This window comes from Leishmania infantum, chromosome 14 (genome assembly GCF_000002875.2).
Source record: "Leishmania infantum JPCM5 genome chromosome 14".
NCBI classification, from domain to species: Eukaryota; Euglenozoa; class Kinetoplastea; order Trypanosomatida; family Trypanosomatidae; genus Leishmania; species Leishmania infantum.
In genome coordinates this window covers 568,250-586,105 of record NC_009398.2, presented here as the reverse complement: position 1 = coordinate 586,105, position 17,856 = coordinate 568,250, and the positions used below count along the sequence as shown (strand labels likewise).

The 17,856-nt window shown below is 59.9% G+C and overlaps 5 protein-coding genes and 1 pseudogene across 6 annotated transcripts; all 6 read right to left on the bottom strand.

Moving 5' to 3' along the window:
• Positions 1-65: 65 nt before the first annotated feature.
• On the bottom strand, positions 66-1,019 carry LINJ_14_1470 (hypothetical protein, unknown function; the record flags this gene model as incomplete). The annotated part of the gene is made up of 1 exon (XM_001464288.1): positions 66-1,019. The coding sequence occupies one exon, from the start codon at positions 1,017-1,019 to the stop codon at positions 66-68; it is 954 nt and encodes a 317-aa protein (XP_001464325.1).
• A 1,111-nt stretch (positions 1,020-2,130) lies between these two features.
• On the bottom strand, positions 2,131-4,179 carry LINJ_14_1460 (putative tyrosyl-tRNA synthetase; the record flags this gene model as incomplete). Its single annotated transcript, XM_001464287.1, has 1 exon — positions 2,131-4,179. One exon carries the CDS (start codon positions 4,177-4,179, stop codon positions 2,131-2,133), a length of 2,049 nt encoding a protein of 682 aa, XP_001464324.1.
• A 2,968-nt stretch (positions 4,180-7,147) lies between these two features.
• Positions 7,148-8,401, bottom strand: INO1 (myo-inositol-1-phosphate synthase; the record flags this gene model as incomplete). Its single annotated transcript, XM_001464286.1, has 1 exon — positions 7,148-8,401. One exon carries the CDS (start codon positions 8,399-8,401, stop codon positions 7,148-7,150), a length of 1,254 nt encoding a protein of 417 aa, XP_001464323.1.
• A 1,054-nt stretch (positions 8,402-9,455) lies between these two features.
• LINJ_14_1440 lies at positions 9,456-10,295 on the bottom strand (annotated as a pseudogene). The gene has a single exon. A coding segment is annotated over exon 1 (840 nt).
• Positions 10,296-11,448: 1,153 nt separating this feature from the next.
• Positions 11,449-13,317, bottom strand: LINJ_14_1430 (conserved hypothetical protein; the record flags this gene model as incomplete). Its single annotated transcript, XM_001464285.1, has 1 exon — positions 11,449-13,317. The coding sequence occupies one exon, from the start codon at positions 13,315-13,317 to the stop codon at positions 11,449-11,451; it is 1,869 nt and encodes a 622-aa protein (XP_001464322.1).
• A 1,332-nt stretch (positions 13,318-14,649) lies between these two features.
• LINJ_14_1420 (delta-4 fatty acid desaturase,putative;with=GeneDB:LmjF14.1340) lies at positions 14,650-15,894 on the bottom strand (the record flags this gene model as incomplete). Its single annotated transcript, XM_001464284.1, has 1 exon — positions 14,650-15,894. The coding sequence occupies one exon, from the start codon at positions 15,892-15,894 to the stop codon at positions 14,650-14,652; it is 1,245 nt and encodes a 414-aa protein (XP_001464321.1).
• Positions 15,895-17,856: the final 1,962 nt, after the last annotated feature.

Below are 17,856 nucleotides of genomic sequence, written 5' to 3'. Positions count from 1 at the left end.
CACCATTTCAATCGCCCCTGTGGCACCCCTGTCTCCCATTTGCAGCTGGTCACCTCGCCTCACCACTAGTTTGTAGCGTAAGCCTCCCTTCTGGCCCCTTTGCAAGATGGCGCGTCTGCCGAAACGGCGTAGAGGTCGGCTTTGAAGCGGGGGTGTGTCGGGTCGGCTGCGGAGTTCGGCGAGCTAAAGGACGAGACACGGCTGGCGGCTCGCACGTTTGCCCCGAGCGCAAGACCCAGCCGCTCAGCGGCGACCAGGGACTGCGCTCCCAAAGCCAGGCGATGATGGTACAGCTTCTCCACTGCGGAGAGAACCGCGGCGCTCTTGTCCTGCACACCACCCTCGTTGCAAATTTCATCTACTGTACATTTGCTGAGGCTACCAACATCGAAGGCGTGGAGTGGCTCCTGCACACCGTCATCTCTGGGTTCCTCGTCTTCCTCTTGCCAGAGATGCCGCTGTATCTTACCATCCCAACCCAGCGAGCGCACTGCCGACCGCACAGCGCGCGCTGAGCGACGCACCAGCAAACGAAACGTCGGTACGGGGACGGAAAAGCGCACATGCAGCCGTTGCAGCTCGGCCTCGAGATGCTCCCACTGCGCGCCCACTTCGATATCGAGCGGGTCATCGACAAGAAGGGAACGCAGCCCGGCCTCAGCCTTCTGCAGTTCATTGAGTGACACGTTGCAGTAATCAAGTCGTCGTGTTTCGAGGAGGCACTTGAGCTGCAACGCGCACACCACTTCGAGAGGCTCAAACAGCGTCCGCAACCGCTCCAGAAGGTGCGCGACGCTGATTCCACCGCCCGATGCGCGTTCTGCCCGCAGAAATGCAAAGACGACTTCGCAGTCGCGAGGCCGCAGATCGCATTGCAGCACAGCAGCGCAGAGGAATGTGAACTCCTCCACCCGTATGTTGTGCAGGCTGAGGCTGCTGCATAGTGTTCGAAAGTCCTTTACGAGCATCGCTAGCCCGTGTGCCCGCAACTGCCTCAGTACATCGGCTTGGCTCTCCATTCGAAGGGCGCAAAACAGAGCCTCATCGACAGGGCGGCGCGAGGCGCCGCTGCCTGCGGAGCGGCTGCGCTGGTTGCGTCGTTGTATGACGGCTGCGCGACGTGGTTTGCCCTCCCGCGGAGTGGAGGGCTGCACCGGCTGCTGCTGACGAAAGGCAGACGCGTCATGCGAGAAGAGTCGCACAGAGCCGTAGCGCGGCTTCTTCGCGCCACTGAGCTTATCGCTTGCAGAGTGGCACAGCACATCGCCTACGGTTTTAGTGCCAGCTGGGCGGCGGGCATGCATCGTTGCTACGCATCACGCACACATATATATGTGTGTGCGCGCCTGCCTCACCACTTCCGTATGCAGAGTGTCGAAGGCGTGGGGGGAGGGGGGGAGGAGGAGGGGATTACACAAGAAGGAAATCGGCGATCGCCTCTCCTGCTCCTGTGTCGTTGCGTTGGCAGGCAACAGCCACGAAAAGAAAGCGGCCGAGGCGTTGGGTGAGCGCAGAGAGACGCGGGAAGAGGGAAGAGGAGAGCGTGGAAGCAAGGGCAACACACAACCACGGCACAGAAACAAACAGGCGCGACGCTTTCGTTCGAAGTGCCGCGTTGTGTGCTGCGCCCACCTGGTGCCCTGTGAAAAAAAAAAACAAGGATACCGCAACATCTGCGGAGTGGAGCGGGTTGTTGAGTGAGTCGATGAGGTAGCCCAGCAATATACAGCCGTCATGGCGCGCGCATGCGTCTGATTGCTTCCTCTTCTCTCGTGCCTTGAGGTATCAGCCGATCATCGGCTGAGCGTAGTGCGCCCGTATCTGCTAGCTTTTCGTTCCTGTTTTAGACCGGTGCGGCCTTGCCGCGCCACGCGTCAGTGCCTGGTGAAGGCACAAAGACGCGTGTGCAGGCGAGACAGACATTGCGCATGGCCCCCTTTTTCCCCTCCTACTTGAGGTTGGCTCGGGGCGGCTTAGTACTTGACTCACATGCAAACCCGTTATACACACCGTTACACGCGTGTAACGAAACGAAACGAGGCGGGTGGAGAGAGAAGTTCGGCACAGAGGAGGGGGCCGCCTCTTCACCTATACCACACGCACCCCTTCCCCTGACTCCAAAAGCCCCTCTTACCTCTTCTTTGCCATCTTCTTCTCCGCGTTACGAAGAGCGGTCATATTCTTCTTGAGCTCGCCGTTGAGCAACGCGCGCGCCTGCGCCGACCGATCCAGCAGCAGCTGTAGCACCGCCGCCTTGAGGTCGGCAGGGTGAAGAGCGCCGCTGCCGCAGTCTGCCACGAGAGCCTCTGGCGTGTTGTAGCTTACGTTGCCGCCGTTGGCCTCCCCGCGCTCGATGTTGAGGGCTCCATGCTGTGCGAGAAGGTGCTGGGCGACCGATATGACCGGGTTGGCCTCCTCGTTCGGCGCCGAGTACGCTTTCTTGATTTTACGGCGGATGTCCATGTCATTGTCGTCCAGGTATAGGACGTCGTCGGCACCGAGCACCGCCGGGGCGGCGCCAGGGCGGTGCAGCGCCGGGATGCGTCCCTCCAGCGTCTGCACGCACTCGATGCGCTCCTTCGTGTACTCGCGGGCGAAGGCGTTGATGTGCCCATCCAGCGAGGTTGAGATGACGTGCGAGACGGAGAGCATCAGAGCCGTGGCAACGCGCATGAGGGCAGCAATGACCTGGCCGGCGTTGCGTAACTCTCCCCCGTACAGCTCCTCGATGTGGCTCAGCAGGTTCTTGCGAGCAATGCCGATTACACTCACCCAGAAGTCGTTGCGGTTGCCGAGAATGACCTCGTTCTCCGTCACAATCTTCACCGAGTTCGGCAGTCCATACGCCTTTAGAAGCGCACAGTTTACCTGCAGGGCGGCCGAGATGTCTTTCTCCACCCCGGTGATTTCGTCACTGGCCACCGCCGACCAGTCAGGCAACACCACTGTCACCGTGCCCCCCGGATGGGCGGCGATGAAGTCCTCAGTGGCTTTGATCATCCCCTCCGCGACATCCAGCGGCACCTTCAGCAGCGCCGGCATCCACATGCACGCGTGCGGCTTTTCGGGGGCGGCAGGGAGCGCTGTCTCGGCCAGTGGAAGCGTCGCGCCACCTTTGCGGTACGATTTAACCGCCTCCAGCAGCTCGTGAGCCTCCTCGTTTGACGCAAAGTGCTGGCGCACCGGCGCCAGCAGGGCGTTCACCTCATCAATCAGGCACGACTTGAGGGCATCCTCGCTGACCTCGTCGCTCACAAAAGCCTGCTCGAGGTCCTCGTAGGTCGCGTACGTGGTGCCGTCAATAGCCGCCACAGCGCCGGGTCGGGCGTAGACGACACACTGGAAGTAGTCCAGCACCGGGTTGCGGTCGTCCGTGGCGACCGGCGCCCCGTCATCTGTGATGGCGCTGGCGGACTGCTTGACACGCGGACAGTAGGCCTGACGGATCTTACGTGCCACATCCTCCTCGGTGTCTTCCATGAAGATGGCACTGTCCGGGTCACTCTTGCTCATCTTCGCCTGCCCCCGCCTCAGACCGGCCAGCATGTGGTGTGACAGAATGACCGGCTTCAACTTGCGGCCAATCAGGTCGCAGTACTCGCGTGCGAGCATGTTCACCTTGCGCTGGTCCAGGCCCAGTTGGCAGATGTCAGCCTTGAGAAAGAAGATGTCGCAGCACTGCATCAGCGGGTACAGCACCTGTGCCGCCGTCAGCGTGCCTTCCGTCTTGCCCATGATTGTGCAGCACTTCTTGATGCGGGCGATCGTATTCTGGCGGCCAATATCGAGCACCATGCGCCAGTACGTGTCGGCATGGCTCATGATCTCCTCGCTGCTCCACAAAAACAAAACCTTGTCCGTGTCCATGCCCGCCGCCTTCCACACCTCAATGAGGTACCGGCCAACAATGCGGATCTTCTCCAGTTCGCCGCCGACCTTGTCGTTCATGAGCGCAAACCAGTCCGCCACCCAGAAGACAAACTCGCACCCGGCGGCGGTGCACTTGTTGACATTGACCGCCTTGAAGATGCCCTGGGCAATGTGCATGCGGCCGGAGGGCTCGAAGCCATCGTAGCAGCGAATGAGCGGCTTCTTTTCGATAAGGTTGCGCAGCTCGCTTTCTTGAATGCACTCCTCTCCGACGCTGCGGAGGAGCTTGTAGCGGTCGTCCGTGTTCATGACGGCATGCGGCGTGCTCAGCGAACGAAACGGCAGCGCACACGCCGGGGCAGATCCTGAAGGGAGCGGGCAACGAAGCGGCAGGCGGCGGAGAGGTGCGGTACGGCGGCGCGAAAAGCAAAACGTTTTGGCTTTTTGCTTCTTATACTTCTTTTTCTTTTGTGCTCTACACGATGGCTCTGCACGCGTGTGCGCTCGCCGGCGTTGGTGGGCGTGGTCAGAGGGGGGAGGTGGCGCGAGTAGTGGTCCCATAGGCAGCGGGCAAGGAGGTCGGGGAGGGGGAGGGGCGGCATGAGAGAATGTGAAGGCAAATCAAAAACGGAGCGATGACTGGGGCGAGTAACAGTAGTGGTGCTGGTGGTCTGAGCACGCACGTCGATGGGCTGGGGACGACAGGGTGGAGGAACCCCTCCTGCGGCCAAGAGCACACCCACAACACAGGATGCAAAGGGCGCTTGTGTAGAAGGGGAAGGGCGACACATGCGCACCACCGGCGACGGCATAACGTTCGGTTTGCGGCACCCGACACGACGAAAATGGAACGCAACGCAGAAGGAGCCGAAGGTGCGGGGGTGTGGCGCAGTGAAACGGAGACACCACTGCGTCATGTTGACGAGCACGCCGCGGTGTCGCTTGCGCGCGACTCGCACGGGTGCGGCCCGTCACCTTGTAAAGCGCTATCAGGACTCTCTCACAAGCGAAGTTCATGACACACTGGTGAGTGCTGCCGTCCGATAGAGTTTGTTGGCTCGGCCGTCACGGCGTCGGCAAAACCACAGTCGCGCGCAATAACGTCGGCGTCGTAGCGAGCAGACGCCGAGTAGGTCAGTATCATCAAGCGATGTGCATCACTACAATGCCTCAGCACAACGGCTGGCCGCCCAGCGAGCTGGGTACACCCAATAGCCTACAGGAACGGCAGCGGCTGTTCGTGTCCGTGAACGCGCTGATGCACGGCGGTTGCGCTCCGGAGATAAACGAGAACCGTATTGTAGCGTAAGGCGGAAATGACGACGATCTCCTCATCCTCACCGTCACCGGTACGGTCTGCTGTCAACTGCACCGTGCTCCACTCGCCTTCATTGCCGACTTTCGGCTGCGGGAATAGAAACCAGCCGGCGTCACAGCCAATGAAGCACTTCACCTTCCCTGTCTGCGGGCCGGGGTGTGTGTGTGGGGGTGGGGGGGGAGGAGGGGGGAGCAGGCGCGATTCAAGCACCCGTCCTTCAAGCCGTGCCACGAAATTCCTGCCTTTATCGGCTCACCATCATGAGCTCGCTGCAGTGAGTCGGACAGAAAGCACTCGGGCGGGCTTCCACGAGTCCCCCCAGGGTCGCAGCAGTTTTTCTCGAGCCTTCACGCGATGCCGAAGCGGTCCGCGAGCATGGCGTAGCGAGAGACGTCGATGTGCTCTCTGTCAAAACGCCTATCGAGGAAGCAGCACCGACTCTAGGCGACGATACACATGGAGCCGTAGGCCTCGCAGCTGATGCCCAACACCGAAATATTCCACACGCAAGGCGCCTTTACGAAAAGAGCGACAGTACCGGGGTGGATGTAGTTCTCCTCATTCATGAAATCCCCCTTGACGTTGCGCAGGAGCCCGCTTATACCCCGCAAGGTGGACGACAGAGCCAATCTCTTGAAGTGGGCGGTTTACCGCTGGCTACTGTCGCTGCTTACGGTGACGCTGCAAGATGGGAAAGAGAGAGGCGGCTGTGGAGGCGGCAGAGGTGCGGGCCGCCGCCGGGACGACAAAAAAAAACGCTTCGAAGCAACGCGAGGTTCTTTTCGTTGTTGCCTTTTGCCCTCGATCGCGGCACGCAACGCAACGGCCGTGTAGACGCTTCAGGGGAGCCGTCGTCTCTGTGCGTGTGTGTGTGTGGGTGGGTGTGGTCGATTCGCGCAGTCACAAGGCAGCCCATGCAGCGCAGCAACAGGAAACGAGGCCCGATCGCCCAAGGAGATTGTGCGCAGTCCACGCGTTCATCGTTGCTGGAAAGCGGAGAGGAGAAGGAGAGAAGAACGCGCTTGTCATCCACCTTTACGGTGGGGGGGCACACTGTGAAAAAGAAGGGGGCAACATCCATGGCGAGCCCAGCGCGTCGGAGGCGTTCGTGCGCGGTGTCGCACAATCGGTTGGCAGGGCCCTGGTTTGGTGATCACGTGAGCGGCAAATAGTGCCTTGCGTGGTCGTGGATAGATACACCGTGTACAAACGGAAAGTGCTTTGTTGTACCGCGACGCGCCACGGGTGCGCGCCGGTCAAGCAGCTCGCGCCAAGCACGATCCTCACATGCAGAATGATTTGTGGGGCAGAGAACATGAGCACACACTTCATCGTCAGCGAGTTCAACACTCGAGCGCATTTCAGCTCGCTATTCGGAGATATAATACGAACGCAGAGGCCCTCACCGGCGTAGCAGCCAAGCGCGCGCACATTTTTCAGCCGCATGCAGGCGCATACTTACAGCGAGAGGCGAGGAAAATAGGAAAGCATGTAGAGGGATAACAGGAAACTGGGCGAACCAGAGTCGATGTTACCATACGGAACTCTACGCCGATCGACAGGCAGCGCGCACAGCTGCCACATCGAACGCACGCATGGGGCTGCGTCTCGGATCGCATTCACCACCCGTGGCCGTCGCTGTCTTCGGTGTGAAAAAGGACGGAATCGGGTCGGGGGGACGGAGAGTCGCTGCGCCAGCTGTGACCCCGTCCACCCTCCCACGCTGCGTCGCACACATACCTATACACATACAGAGTCACAGCAACGCGAAATCGCAGCGGCACAGCTGCAGAACCCGTGAACGTATGTGTATGTATATGTATGTGTAGGTGTGGGAGGGGGCAGGCGGTGGTAGGTCGCACAAGATTTGTTCCGCGTCGCACAGACAAGGGGTTGTCAAGAGAGTAGGGGATATATATATATATATGGCCGACGAGAGGGCCTTTAGGGGTAACGGGGTCACTTGCCGTTGACGTGCTCCTCGCGTATGAAGGGGACGCGGCACTCGAGCAGCATGTTGCTGTCGGGCGGAAGCCCAATCATGGCACGCAGCACGTTCTCGATGGCCGACCTCTGGCGATTGAGCGCGTTAACAACCGGCGTGCCCTCCGGCACGGCGGGTGCCTTGAGCAGGTAGGACAGAATGGACAGCACCGTCTCCATGTGCTCGAAGGACGCTGGTGACGGCGCCTGCAGGTCGTCGCTGGCGCTGATCGTGACGCGCTCCATGAGCTCGGTGAGCACGATAAGGTCAATGATGAGCGGCGCTGCAAGCAGCGAGTCCTCGCAGGTGTTGTGCAGCACTACTGTCTGCTGGCCGCCCATAAAGATGGAGAAGGTGTACTCGTCTAGCGCGCGCTTGCTGTCCCCGACGTAGGGAATGTACTTGATGACGATGCAGTGGTCCGGCTTTCTTGTGCCTTCGGGGAAGAGCACCTGGTTGGACTTGATCATGTCGTCCACCACGTTGCTCTTGGTAATCTCTTTCGAGCAGAACTGCTTGTGGCTGGACAGGTTGTAGCCATCGTTGTTGCCGAGGTGGTTGTAGCTGACGATGCACTCAGGCTTGATGCCGGCGCCGACAAAGAACTCCACCAGGGCGCTCTTCATCTTGGTCTGGCCGCTCTTGAAGTCGTCACCGCCGACGAAGACCTTCGCCTCGCGCGCCATCTCCACCAGCCCAGAGCACAGCGTGTTCTGCGGCGCGCCGTTGATGAAGCTGCACTTTTCAAGAACGGCCGCCATCGCGTACAACGTGGACGGCGCCAACTCCGACTCGTTGCGCTTCAACGCCGCCAGCAGGTTCTCGGCCGTGTCGTGGACACCGTCGCGGTGCTCGCTGAAACGCTCCGTATTGGCAGTCCACAGCACAATCACCTTGTCCAGCTTGTTGGCCGACTTGAAGTCGCGGATGTCCTTGCGCACCTGTTCCACTGCCTCCCAGCGGTCGCACGTGTCGAGCACATTGTTCGCGCGATCCTTCTGGTTCGCCGCGACGAAGTCAATATCGAAGATGGCCGGCAGCGGGCACAGCTTTCTCATATGATCGTAGAGCGCGTCCTGCACCTGCACGTCCAGAACGGCGGCGCGCCGCATCGCGTCACCGAGGTTCATGTTGTTGCAGTCCCACCCACCGATAACCAGGTTGTCGGGCGACACCATCGGCACCAAGTCCTTGAGTGGCACGAAAACCTCGTCCATGTCACGCGTCATGCCCAGGTTGATGGTGCTGGACTGAGTGATGGAGCCAAAGTAGTTGGCTGACTGCATGCCGCGCCGCGTGCGCCACTTCAGGCCCAGCTTGTTCGCAAGGATACCCGCCGTCACCGTCGTGCCGTTGTTGCCGCACCAGCCGACCAGCATCACGCCCACCCGCGGCACCTGGCGCGCCGTGCGGAACAGAAGTCCGCACTTCGTCGGCTCCACCGACACCGTGCCGTCTGTGTTGCGTCTCACGCGCGTCGTGGCATAGTCATACAGCGACTCGATCACCTCAGGCGTGTACTTCACCTTGTCGCTCTTCACGTGCACTGCCGGCATCTTCCAGTTGTGGTGATGGAGGAGAAAGTGTGTGGAGGAAGGGAGATGGGGAATACGGAAAGGGAACGAAGAGCGCGTGGGGGCTATTGCAGAACCGGAACGACAGAATGGCAACTGGTGTGGGTGCTTGCGTGTAATGAGGTGTGGCACTGCCGATGGGGGCGCGCGGAGCAGTTCCGGAAGAAAGAGTACACAGTAGATGGGGCTGCCTGACAGAGACAGAGAGGAGAGTGGGGAAAGAGGCGAGAAGGGAGGGGAGGATGGCAGATGGGCAGGCAGCGCGTCACCGCCAAACTGCTCGCACGCTTGCCTGGGGTACCGGCAGGCGGCACCGGAGAGGTGCCGAGGGCACGCAGTTGCGGAGAGCCACTCCGAAGGCGCGGCGTTGCTGTGGAAGAGCGCAAGAGGGGGAGCGAGGCAAAGTCGTAGGAGGGGAGGGGAAACGAGGTCGCGATCGCCATTGGTGGGTGCAGTTGAGCTCTCTATTTCCTCCTCGCGCGGACCAGCGCTCGTCTCGCAGCACGTCGTCCGCTTCGGAGGACGAGCCACTCAGAAAACCTGGAGCAGCGGGGAGCGGCGACGCCCGTCCGCACAGCTAAAGCCTGTCGCTGTGTGCGATTCCAGTGAAACGGAGAAGGAGTGAAAGCCGAAGCGGCCAACAGAAACAGCCGCGTGTGATGACCGCAGAGAGATGGGCGGAAGATGTTGGAATATCAACGACAGGGCCACGCTGCCAGTGCATGCGCCAGCAAGCTCTGCGCACGGCGCTCGCGCTTCGTGTCGTTGAACGGCTCCTCGGCCGTGTCGCCGGTCGTTGAACCATCCCGCCTCCTCCTGACGGCGACGGGACTCTTTCTTTACAGCGTGGCCCCCCACAGCGATGTGGTCGCATATGCGCGCAGACGGGATCAACAGGAAGCTCAGTGGCTTCGTCAGCGGCGGCAGAAGGAAGATGACCGACAACAGGCAGCATTTCCAAGGGGCCCACGTAGCACGTGCCCACGCCTTTCGGCACGATCGGCTACACCTTCTCCAACAGGATCGAGCCCGTCGTGCACGCCATGCTCGCACCAAGGTTCCCGCTGCCGGTGAAGATGCCGCAGACCATGCTCCCTGAGCCGCGCAGCCAGACGTGCAACAACGGCAGCACTATCGCCACGCAGGCAAGGCAGGAGAACGCCTCGTACACGATGTCGTCGCGCGTGGTGTGCATGGCGTGGTCACGGGTGACGATGGCGAGGTTCTAGCGATCGGCAATGACAAGGTCGAAGATGCAGGCAACGACCGGTACGACGGTGGCGACAATGACACTGAATCGGTGGCTGTGCTTGGAGAAGATGCACAAGAAGGCTGCTACGCCCGCAACACCAGCAAGGATGCCGATGATAGACGCAATGGCGCTGTAGAGGACGCATGTGAAGTGCGGGCCCCCTTCGGGCACCAGCCCGCCTCGGTTGTGTAGAAGCTGTTCACCACACCGGGTATCGGAATGTACTAAAGCATGTCTCAGAAGAGGAAGCAGGTGGTCTTGACAGCCGCAAGGCTGCAGGTCTAGAAGGCCGCTGCGTAGCACGACAGCACCACCGGGTTTTGCTGAGGTCACTGTTCGAAATACAGCCAGCACCGAGAGCGGCCGTGCACTTAGCGCCCAGTCTCTTGGACTCGGCGAAGAGCGCAATGAGCCTCGTCCACGGAAAAGCAGCGAACATGCGCACGTTGTACGAGTGCAGTGGCATTGAATCCTACTGAGAGGTCAGTCATGGAGGCGGCCCTGCTGCTGCTACAGCGTCGGCTGCGCCTCTCAGCTTCTAGAGCCGTCGGTCCGTTGAACAGGTCGGCGGCGCCGTCCTTCAACGGTTACAGCATAGCAGCGTGCCACCGAGCACGAGCACTTTTCGGGAGCGCCTTGTGCCTTGTGCGGAAAGATGAGCAGAAGCGCCGGTGTGAAGCGGCTCCACACGTGGGAGGCTGGCTCTGGTGGAAAAGAGGTGCTTCGCAGGGGTGCGACAAACCGCAGCGTCGCATATATACAAGCTCAGTCGAGTGGAGGACAGAGTGAGCGGTGTGTCGCCATCTGTGGCCTCTTGTGGCCGCGCATCTACACGGAACACCGCAAGCTCGCCGATGTGAGGTTGTTCAATGTGGGCAACCGGTCTAGGTGAACGATGGGTGGAGATATGGGAGATGAGGGGGCATGTGTGCAGAGAGCAGGGGTGAGGTGGGGTGCGCTGATACACATGAGGTGCCACTAACGGTGCAGATGTGAACGTGACCTGCAGCAAAAAGGTGGTGGGGGCACCATGAGCCTCGTCGTCCGTGAAGGACATGACGCGCGGGGAAGCTGATGGCCAGCACAAGCCGTAGGCCGGCGCAGTTCTGATTACACGCATGCGGTAGAGGCGTAGCGTTGTAGACACCTCTGAACAGGCGCGCTGCCCTGCTGCGTGCTGTGGTATAAGATGGATGAGTCCGGCATAGCGAGAGAAAGGTATCCACACGCAGCCGCCTACCGCCATGGTGGCGGCAAGTCGGCGCCTGTGTTGAGGTTGGCATGGCTCTGCGGCGGAGGGCGGGGCGAAAAAACACAAGGACAGCCAGGAGCCTCGGAATGGCATCAGCTGCAAGCGGCAACGTTGTCCTTGCCCCTATCTCCGTGGCAAGCACAACAACGGGCACAAGCACCTCCTGCCCGTTTTTTTTTCTTCGCTCGGCGCCTCCCTCTACATGGAGTCCCACACCATGCCCTCACCGCCCTGCGTGACCTCCTCGGGGCTGCCCCACAGCGGCGCCGAGCTCGTCAGGTCCGCCTGCGCCTGCTGAATGTACCTCTGGTGAAGTGAGAAGACGCCGTCGGGTGTGATGACGTTCTCGGATGTTGTGCGGATGACCGAGTCGGCAGTGTCCTCCGGCGACGTCAGGGACGGCCCTTCGGGCAGCTCTGCGTTGCTCGAGGTGACAAAGTGGCTCAGCAGGTCCACGGAATCGAGGCCGCACGGCAGCAGCGCATGTGGGTGCATTCGTGCAGAGCAGACGCGTAGGACGTCGCTCGACAGCGACGCGTTCGGGTCCTTGCCGCTGTACAACACGTACGCGATGTACGCCCATAGGCCCTTATAGAAGGGATTCACCAGTGCCGAGTTGGCGTATTCGCCCTCGGCGCCTGCAGTCGTCATGGACACGCGCGAACACACCGACGCCAGAGCGGCTCGGTGATAGATGGCGTACTGACGCACCAGCTGCGACACCAAGCCCAGCAGCGACTGCCGCGAGTTCCGCATGGCGAGGCGCAGCCCGACCGGGATGTCGAGGCGATCGAGCAGCGCCTCATTTTCGGCGGTGCCGCTTTCCGTCAGCCCCAGCGCTCGCGACGCACGGTCGAGATTCTCGATCTTGGTGCACACAATGATGCTGCGCATCGTGCACACCGTACCGGCAGAGGCGGGCACACGAAACGTAGTGCTGTTCACCTTGTCCATGTTCGCTGCCGGGTCCTTGAAGAGAACGTCAGGTATGCATTCCTTAGTGAAGGAAGAAGAAGAAACGGCGGTAGTAGCGCCTGCAGTGCCGCTGCCGCTGCTGCTACTCGCCAAGTTCGTGCGCACGGTGCGCAGCTTCTGCTCCTCGGCCAACCAGTACTCCTGCTGCGCCGCGGCGAGCTGCATGCGGCGCACCTCGTCGTGGTTCGGTGCGTGCGTACGAAGTAGGTTGGCTACATAGTTCTCTAGCGTCGAGTAGCAGTAATCGAGCTGTTGGCGAATCGTCGACACATCACTGGCATCGACCACCATAAGCACGAGCGCCGACTCGACGTAATCGAGCGTCGGCAGAGCCATTGACAAGGCGCCGGCGTTGTCACAGCAAAAAAACTCCGTCATGCGGCGCACCGTCCCACCAAGAGGAGTCATCAGGAACCCCGCAGATGAGCGCTGAGTTGAAGACGCAGAGTCGCCGCCAGAGGCACCACCACCGTGCGCGGCTCGCGTCGGCACTCGCTGAACCACGTAGTCATAGCACACACCCGATCCGTGGGACAGTGGGTTCGCACGGTCTTGCGGTCCAACCGCCGTGCACCGCTGGAATGCACCACCACTCGAGTAGGCTCCGGGCATGTCACATCCGCCGACGTGCTGGTTGGGGAAGAGGGCTGCATCCTCGTCGTCGTCGGTGCTTGGGTGATAGAGTGGCCGCCGGTCGTTGTCCGCCGCGACGGCGTCGCGCTCGTGGCCGCCGTCAGCGGCTTCATCGCTGCCGGCATACTGCGCCTCCGCTGCAAAGCACAGTCGTCGGCAGAGGGTGCGCTTGCCGCTGAGCGGGCGTCCGAGTAAAACGACACGGCGCGACGTGTGCTGTGACGGCATCGATTCCGGTGCTGGAAGGTCGAGCGCTGCCCACAGAGCAGCAGGGTCCAACTCCACTGCCTCCATGTCATTGGCTGCGTACTGAGAAGCAACAGGCACTGGTGCCTTGGAGCTGCGTGGCGGCAGCGGCGACGCGGTCGAGCTTGCCCTCACGCCAACGTCGCTGCCATCCTCCAGGGCAAGTGCATGCGACGAGGCCTTCGCGGACTTCTGCAAGCTCGGGACGGGCATTGGTAATGGTGATTCTGCCAAGCGCCAACTTCCAAACAGTAGTGTAAGAGAAAAGGAAGAGTTGTCGAGGCTCCGCGCTGAGGTTACTGTTCCTTTCGGAGAGCGTAAGTGGAGAAGGAAACGGATCAGTCGGCGCCGGCTGGTGGGCTTCGACCCTGCACACGCACGCGCGGGAGAACGAGAGAGGCAGAGGACAGCCAGAGCGGGTGTGCTGCAGCGCACCCAACGGCAGAAAGAGGAAAAGGACGAAAGAAGTGCAGGGACGTGGTTGGCAGCCGCACGGAACACACCAGGCGAGGGTGCTCGCGCAGGCGAGCGCAGCGATGTTCCTGCGCACAAGGGTAGCGAGAAGAAACGCAGAGAGACAACTGGAGAGGGGGAGAGGCAACAAGTATACCAAAAACGCCCCACATGACGCGTACAGCTGCATTAAACAAGGGAGAAGCAGAGGTCGCAGGTCCGCCTGATCTGCACCCTCCGCCCTAGCCTCCCTGTTGTTCAGCTGACCCCCTCCCCCAACATCTGCGAGGGATGCATGAGGTGCGACGAAGGGGGCACAGGAAAACGAGAGGCATGGCGCGCCGTCTTCGCCGTGTCAGAGGGAATCTTGAGCAACAGACGGAGGCGACAAAAGACAGGAGGGCTTTTGAGGGGAGCCACGGCTTGCATCCATGGATACAGCGGTGATACGTTGCGTGTGCAACAACTGCGGTGATGCGCGTCCCCCTCACAAGCACGCATCACCGCCCGCTTTCCTCGCTAAGCTGCTGCAGCTTTTCTATTTCGTTCTATATATTATTTTTTTCTTTACGTGCGTTTGCGAACGCTAAAGAAGCCCTTCGCCTCCGTACTTCGGTGGTCCACCGCACGTCTCTCGCGAGACACAACCAGGCGCACTTGCACAACACGACGCCTGCAGCTCTCTTATTCAAGTTAACGCACATGAGATTGTAGCGCTAGTTATACGCATACCTACATATGCATGCACATAGGCATTCCTATATATATATATATATCGGTATACGTACATATCTGTGTGCACGAATTTTAGGAAGGAATATGAAGAGCTCACTGGAAAAGCGAAAACAAGATACAAAAAAAAGTGTGCCGTGATCTAAGGAGAGCAGACAGGGCGAAGAGTCGGCGTTTGATAGCGGCGTTGTGGCTCGTAAAGGAGCGGGGCGGGGTGCTGCAGGAGCAGCCTGCGCACGTGAGAGCCACCAGAGCCGACGCCAAGCAGCCACTATTGTGAAAAATCCTTCCTTCCTTCCTCGTCGACGGCTTCAGTAACACCTTCTTACGTAAAATCGCCGTGTGCCGTTTGAGTTCCGCCTAAGCGCTCTTCCGCTTCTCCCGACCACGTCCGTACTGCTCCATGTGGCGGAATGTGCTCATCATGTTCTCCTGAATCGTATGGTAGTGGGTGTAGGTGAAGCCACGCTCCTCGCAGAACTTGCGCACAATCGGCGCCAGGTAGGCGTAGTAACCATGGTGCACCCGTGGGAATAGGTGGTGCTCAATCTGGAAGTTGAGGCCGCCGTTTATCTGGCCCCACCACCAGCCACCAAAGTTGCAGCTCGTCTCCCCCTGGCAAGCGACGAAGTCCTGTCCGTCGCTTGTGCCGACCTTCTTGGCGCCGTCGAAGTTATGCGACAAGAGGAAAAAGTAGGCGAGATAGAAGCCGCCAAGCGCGTACTGCAGCACGCAGCTCATCACGCCGTCGCAGAAGCTTGTCGCGTGCAGGAAGTTGCACAGGAGACGGTACGGGACGATGGAGAGCATGCACAGGCTCACGACCCACTGCGTCTTGATGAGACGCTGCTTCTCACTCGGGCCCTTGGCGAGGAAGATGATGTTGAAGAGCACGTGCGCCGGACCAAAGGCGGCCTCGAGAAAGAAGATGTAGAACTGCTGCAAGCAGTAAGCCAGCCTGACCGGGATGCCGCTGTGCAGGCGAAGCAGCGGTATTTCGAGGTCGGCATCACGCCCCGGCTCATTAGTGTAGATGTGATGAACGTAGTCGTGGTTCACAATCCAGCTGATACTGCTACCACCCAGCATATCCTGCGAGAGACCCAGAATGCGGTTGACGCGCCAGTCGCGGCTCAGTGCGCCGTGGTTGGCGTCGTGTTGAACGTTCAGGCCGACCATGGCCATGGAAAGCGACTGGATAACGGTCAAGAAGTACGCGCGGCGGTAGAACAGGGAGTAGAGATCGAGCCCGAGCATCACCGTTAGCCAGAACGCCGCCTTTAGGTAGTAGTACCACGGAGCAAAACCCTTGGTTGGTGCAATAATCGGTTGAATCCTCTTGCACAGCTCCAGGTAACTGTCGTAGCTCGGCTGCTGGCGTTGCTCGATCAGACTGCCGGGGTGCACTTGGTCCTTTGGCACCTGGTACTGTTCGTAGAGCGCGTGGGGGAAGCGGCGGCGGTGGTAGGAAAGGAAGATCGCCGTGCACTCCCGGCCGTTGCAGAGGCGCACCATCATCGCACCGCCAGGGTGCATCAGCGCCAACTTCTCAGTGTCGTAGTAGATGCCGTCGATAGACAGTACATCCTTCTTGAGGTCGGACATGGGTTCGAGAGTGGATAGATGGCAGTGGCAATACTGGTTCGTTGTTAATTCCTTTTTATTCCGTGTGTGGTGTCTATATGTATATTCACGTCTGCATGCGCGTGCGTGCGTGTGTGTGTGTGAGCGCGCGCACGTATCGCACCAGACAGGGTCAGTATACTTCGAGGCTGTAAATTCTTATGCGAGTGTGTGTCTGCGAGGACGTTGGTGTAGGCGTTCGGGCGTTACTCGTCGCGGGGATGGGGAGGGTTAGGTTGGGTTATGTGAAGAGGAGAACAACAATAACGAAAACAAGGACAAGCGCGGTGGCCGTGCGGCCCGACGGAATCCAACATCAGACGGGAGCTTTAGCGCACAGAACAGGAAGAAACAGACAAAAACAAAGGCGTGCGCCGTTGCGGGATGCCCATCCAAAGGGAAGCACACCGGGCAAGAGGCAAGCACGTCGACGGATGTGTGTGCGTAAGCGCGTGGCTGGGGAGTGTGCAGGCGACGGTGGGGGTTGTTGGGTAGGTGGGGAGGAGCCGCAGGCCTTGAAGGCACGCCCACAACAGAACGAAACACGAACGTTAAAAGCCAGAAACCCCTCTACTCATCCCAAAACAAGAGAAAAGGGGACAGAGAGAGAGACGGCTGTCTGTTGTGGCGTTACCCCAACGACAAGGCGCGCGAGTGCAGGACAGAGACACACACAGAGAAAAGGGGAGTGTAAGGCAAGCGCACGACAATGACGACGATACGAAGATCTGTTAAGAGGAGGAGCGACGGAGAGGTGGAAGCGCGGACCGCTGTTGCAATCCAACAAAAAAAAAGGGGTACACGCGGAGTGTGTGTGTGTGTGTGTGTGATGTACCGCAGTGGTGAATTCCTGAGACACGTAGATGGGAGGAGGAGGAGAAAAGAATGTGATTGACGGATGCGCAGAGATAAAGACACAGTAAAGTAGAAGAGGGCTTCCCGTGCGCCTGTGTGCGTGCAGCCACGTGTGGGAATCCGCTCAAGCGACGGGCGCGAAATAAGTGTCGAGGCACCCATAAAGATGGCGCGCAAAAGATCAAAAAGCCGGGTACGCGCGCACGTTCCTCACCGAGCGCCTATCCTCGCCCCCCCCTTCCCTCCTCATCACCCCTTCACGCATACGTTTGCGTATATACGTTTCTATGGGTAGGCGTGGGTGTGCATGCGCCAGCCTTCCCTGCAGTGAAGGTGTCCAGTAAGGACATGCATGACTCTCTCTCCAAAGAATGCCCATGGCTACGCAAGAGAGAAGGGGGTGTATGCTGTTATCACATCCTGCAACCCGCAGTGACGCGTCGGATCATGTTCTTCAGTTCGGTTACTCCTGTGGTTGTTGGTGGACATCTGTTCTCGCTGTACACATACAGGTCGAAAACAGCCTCCAAACGGTGGTAGAAAATATACGGGTGGTAACGGTGGTGGTGGTAGTCATGGAGGCTACCGCCAGCGCCTTCGAGTAAGTCGAGTGCACGCCAGCGCATACGTATGCGCTCACTATGAACGCAAATCTAACCTTTTCCCGCCTGGCCGCCTTCGCATGTGTGACTTTAGTCGACTGTGATCACACGCTCGGCTCCCTCATGCCTTGCCCTATTCTCCTTGCCCCGGAACCTGAGCCCCCCCACACACACACACCTCCTCCCCGCTTTATCAAGCTGACGCATGTATTGACATGGCCACAGTGGACGAGGCAGCGGACGTCGAGGCAGAAAGAAAGAACGGCGGCAGCCCAAGGAGCCGAGAACAACAGACACGCTTAGGCACGCACCCACCGCAGCAGAGGGAATCGTGACACATCCCGCGTCGCACTCATCAGCACACCTCGAACGCCTGCGAGAGCCCACCAAGCGTTGGTGGTGAAGACAAGGAACAACTGAGAATGACGCGACGTAGTGGCGCCCGGCGTGATCTTGCGTTCGCCTTTGCGTGTAAGACCGTGTAGCA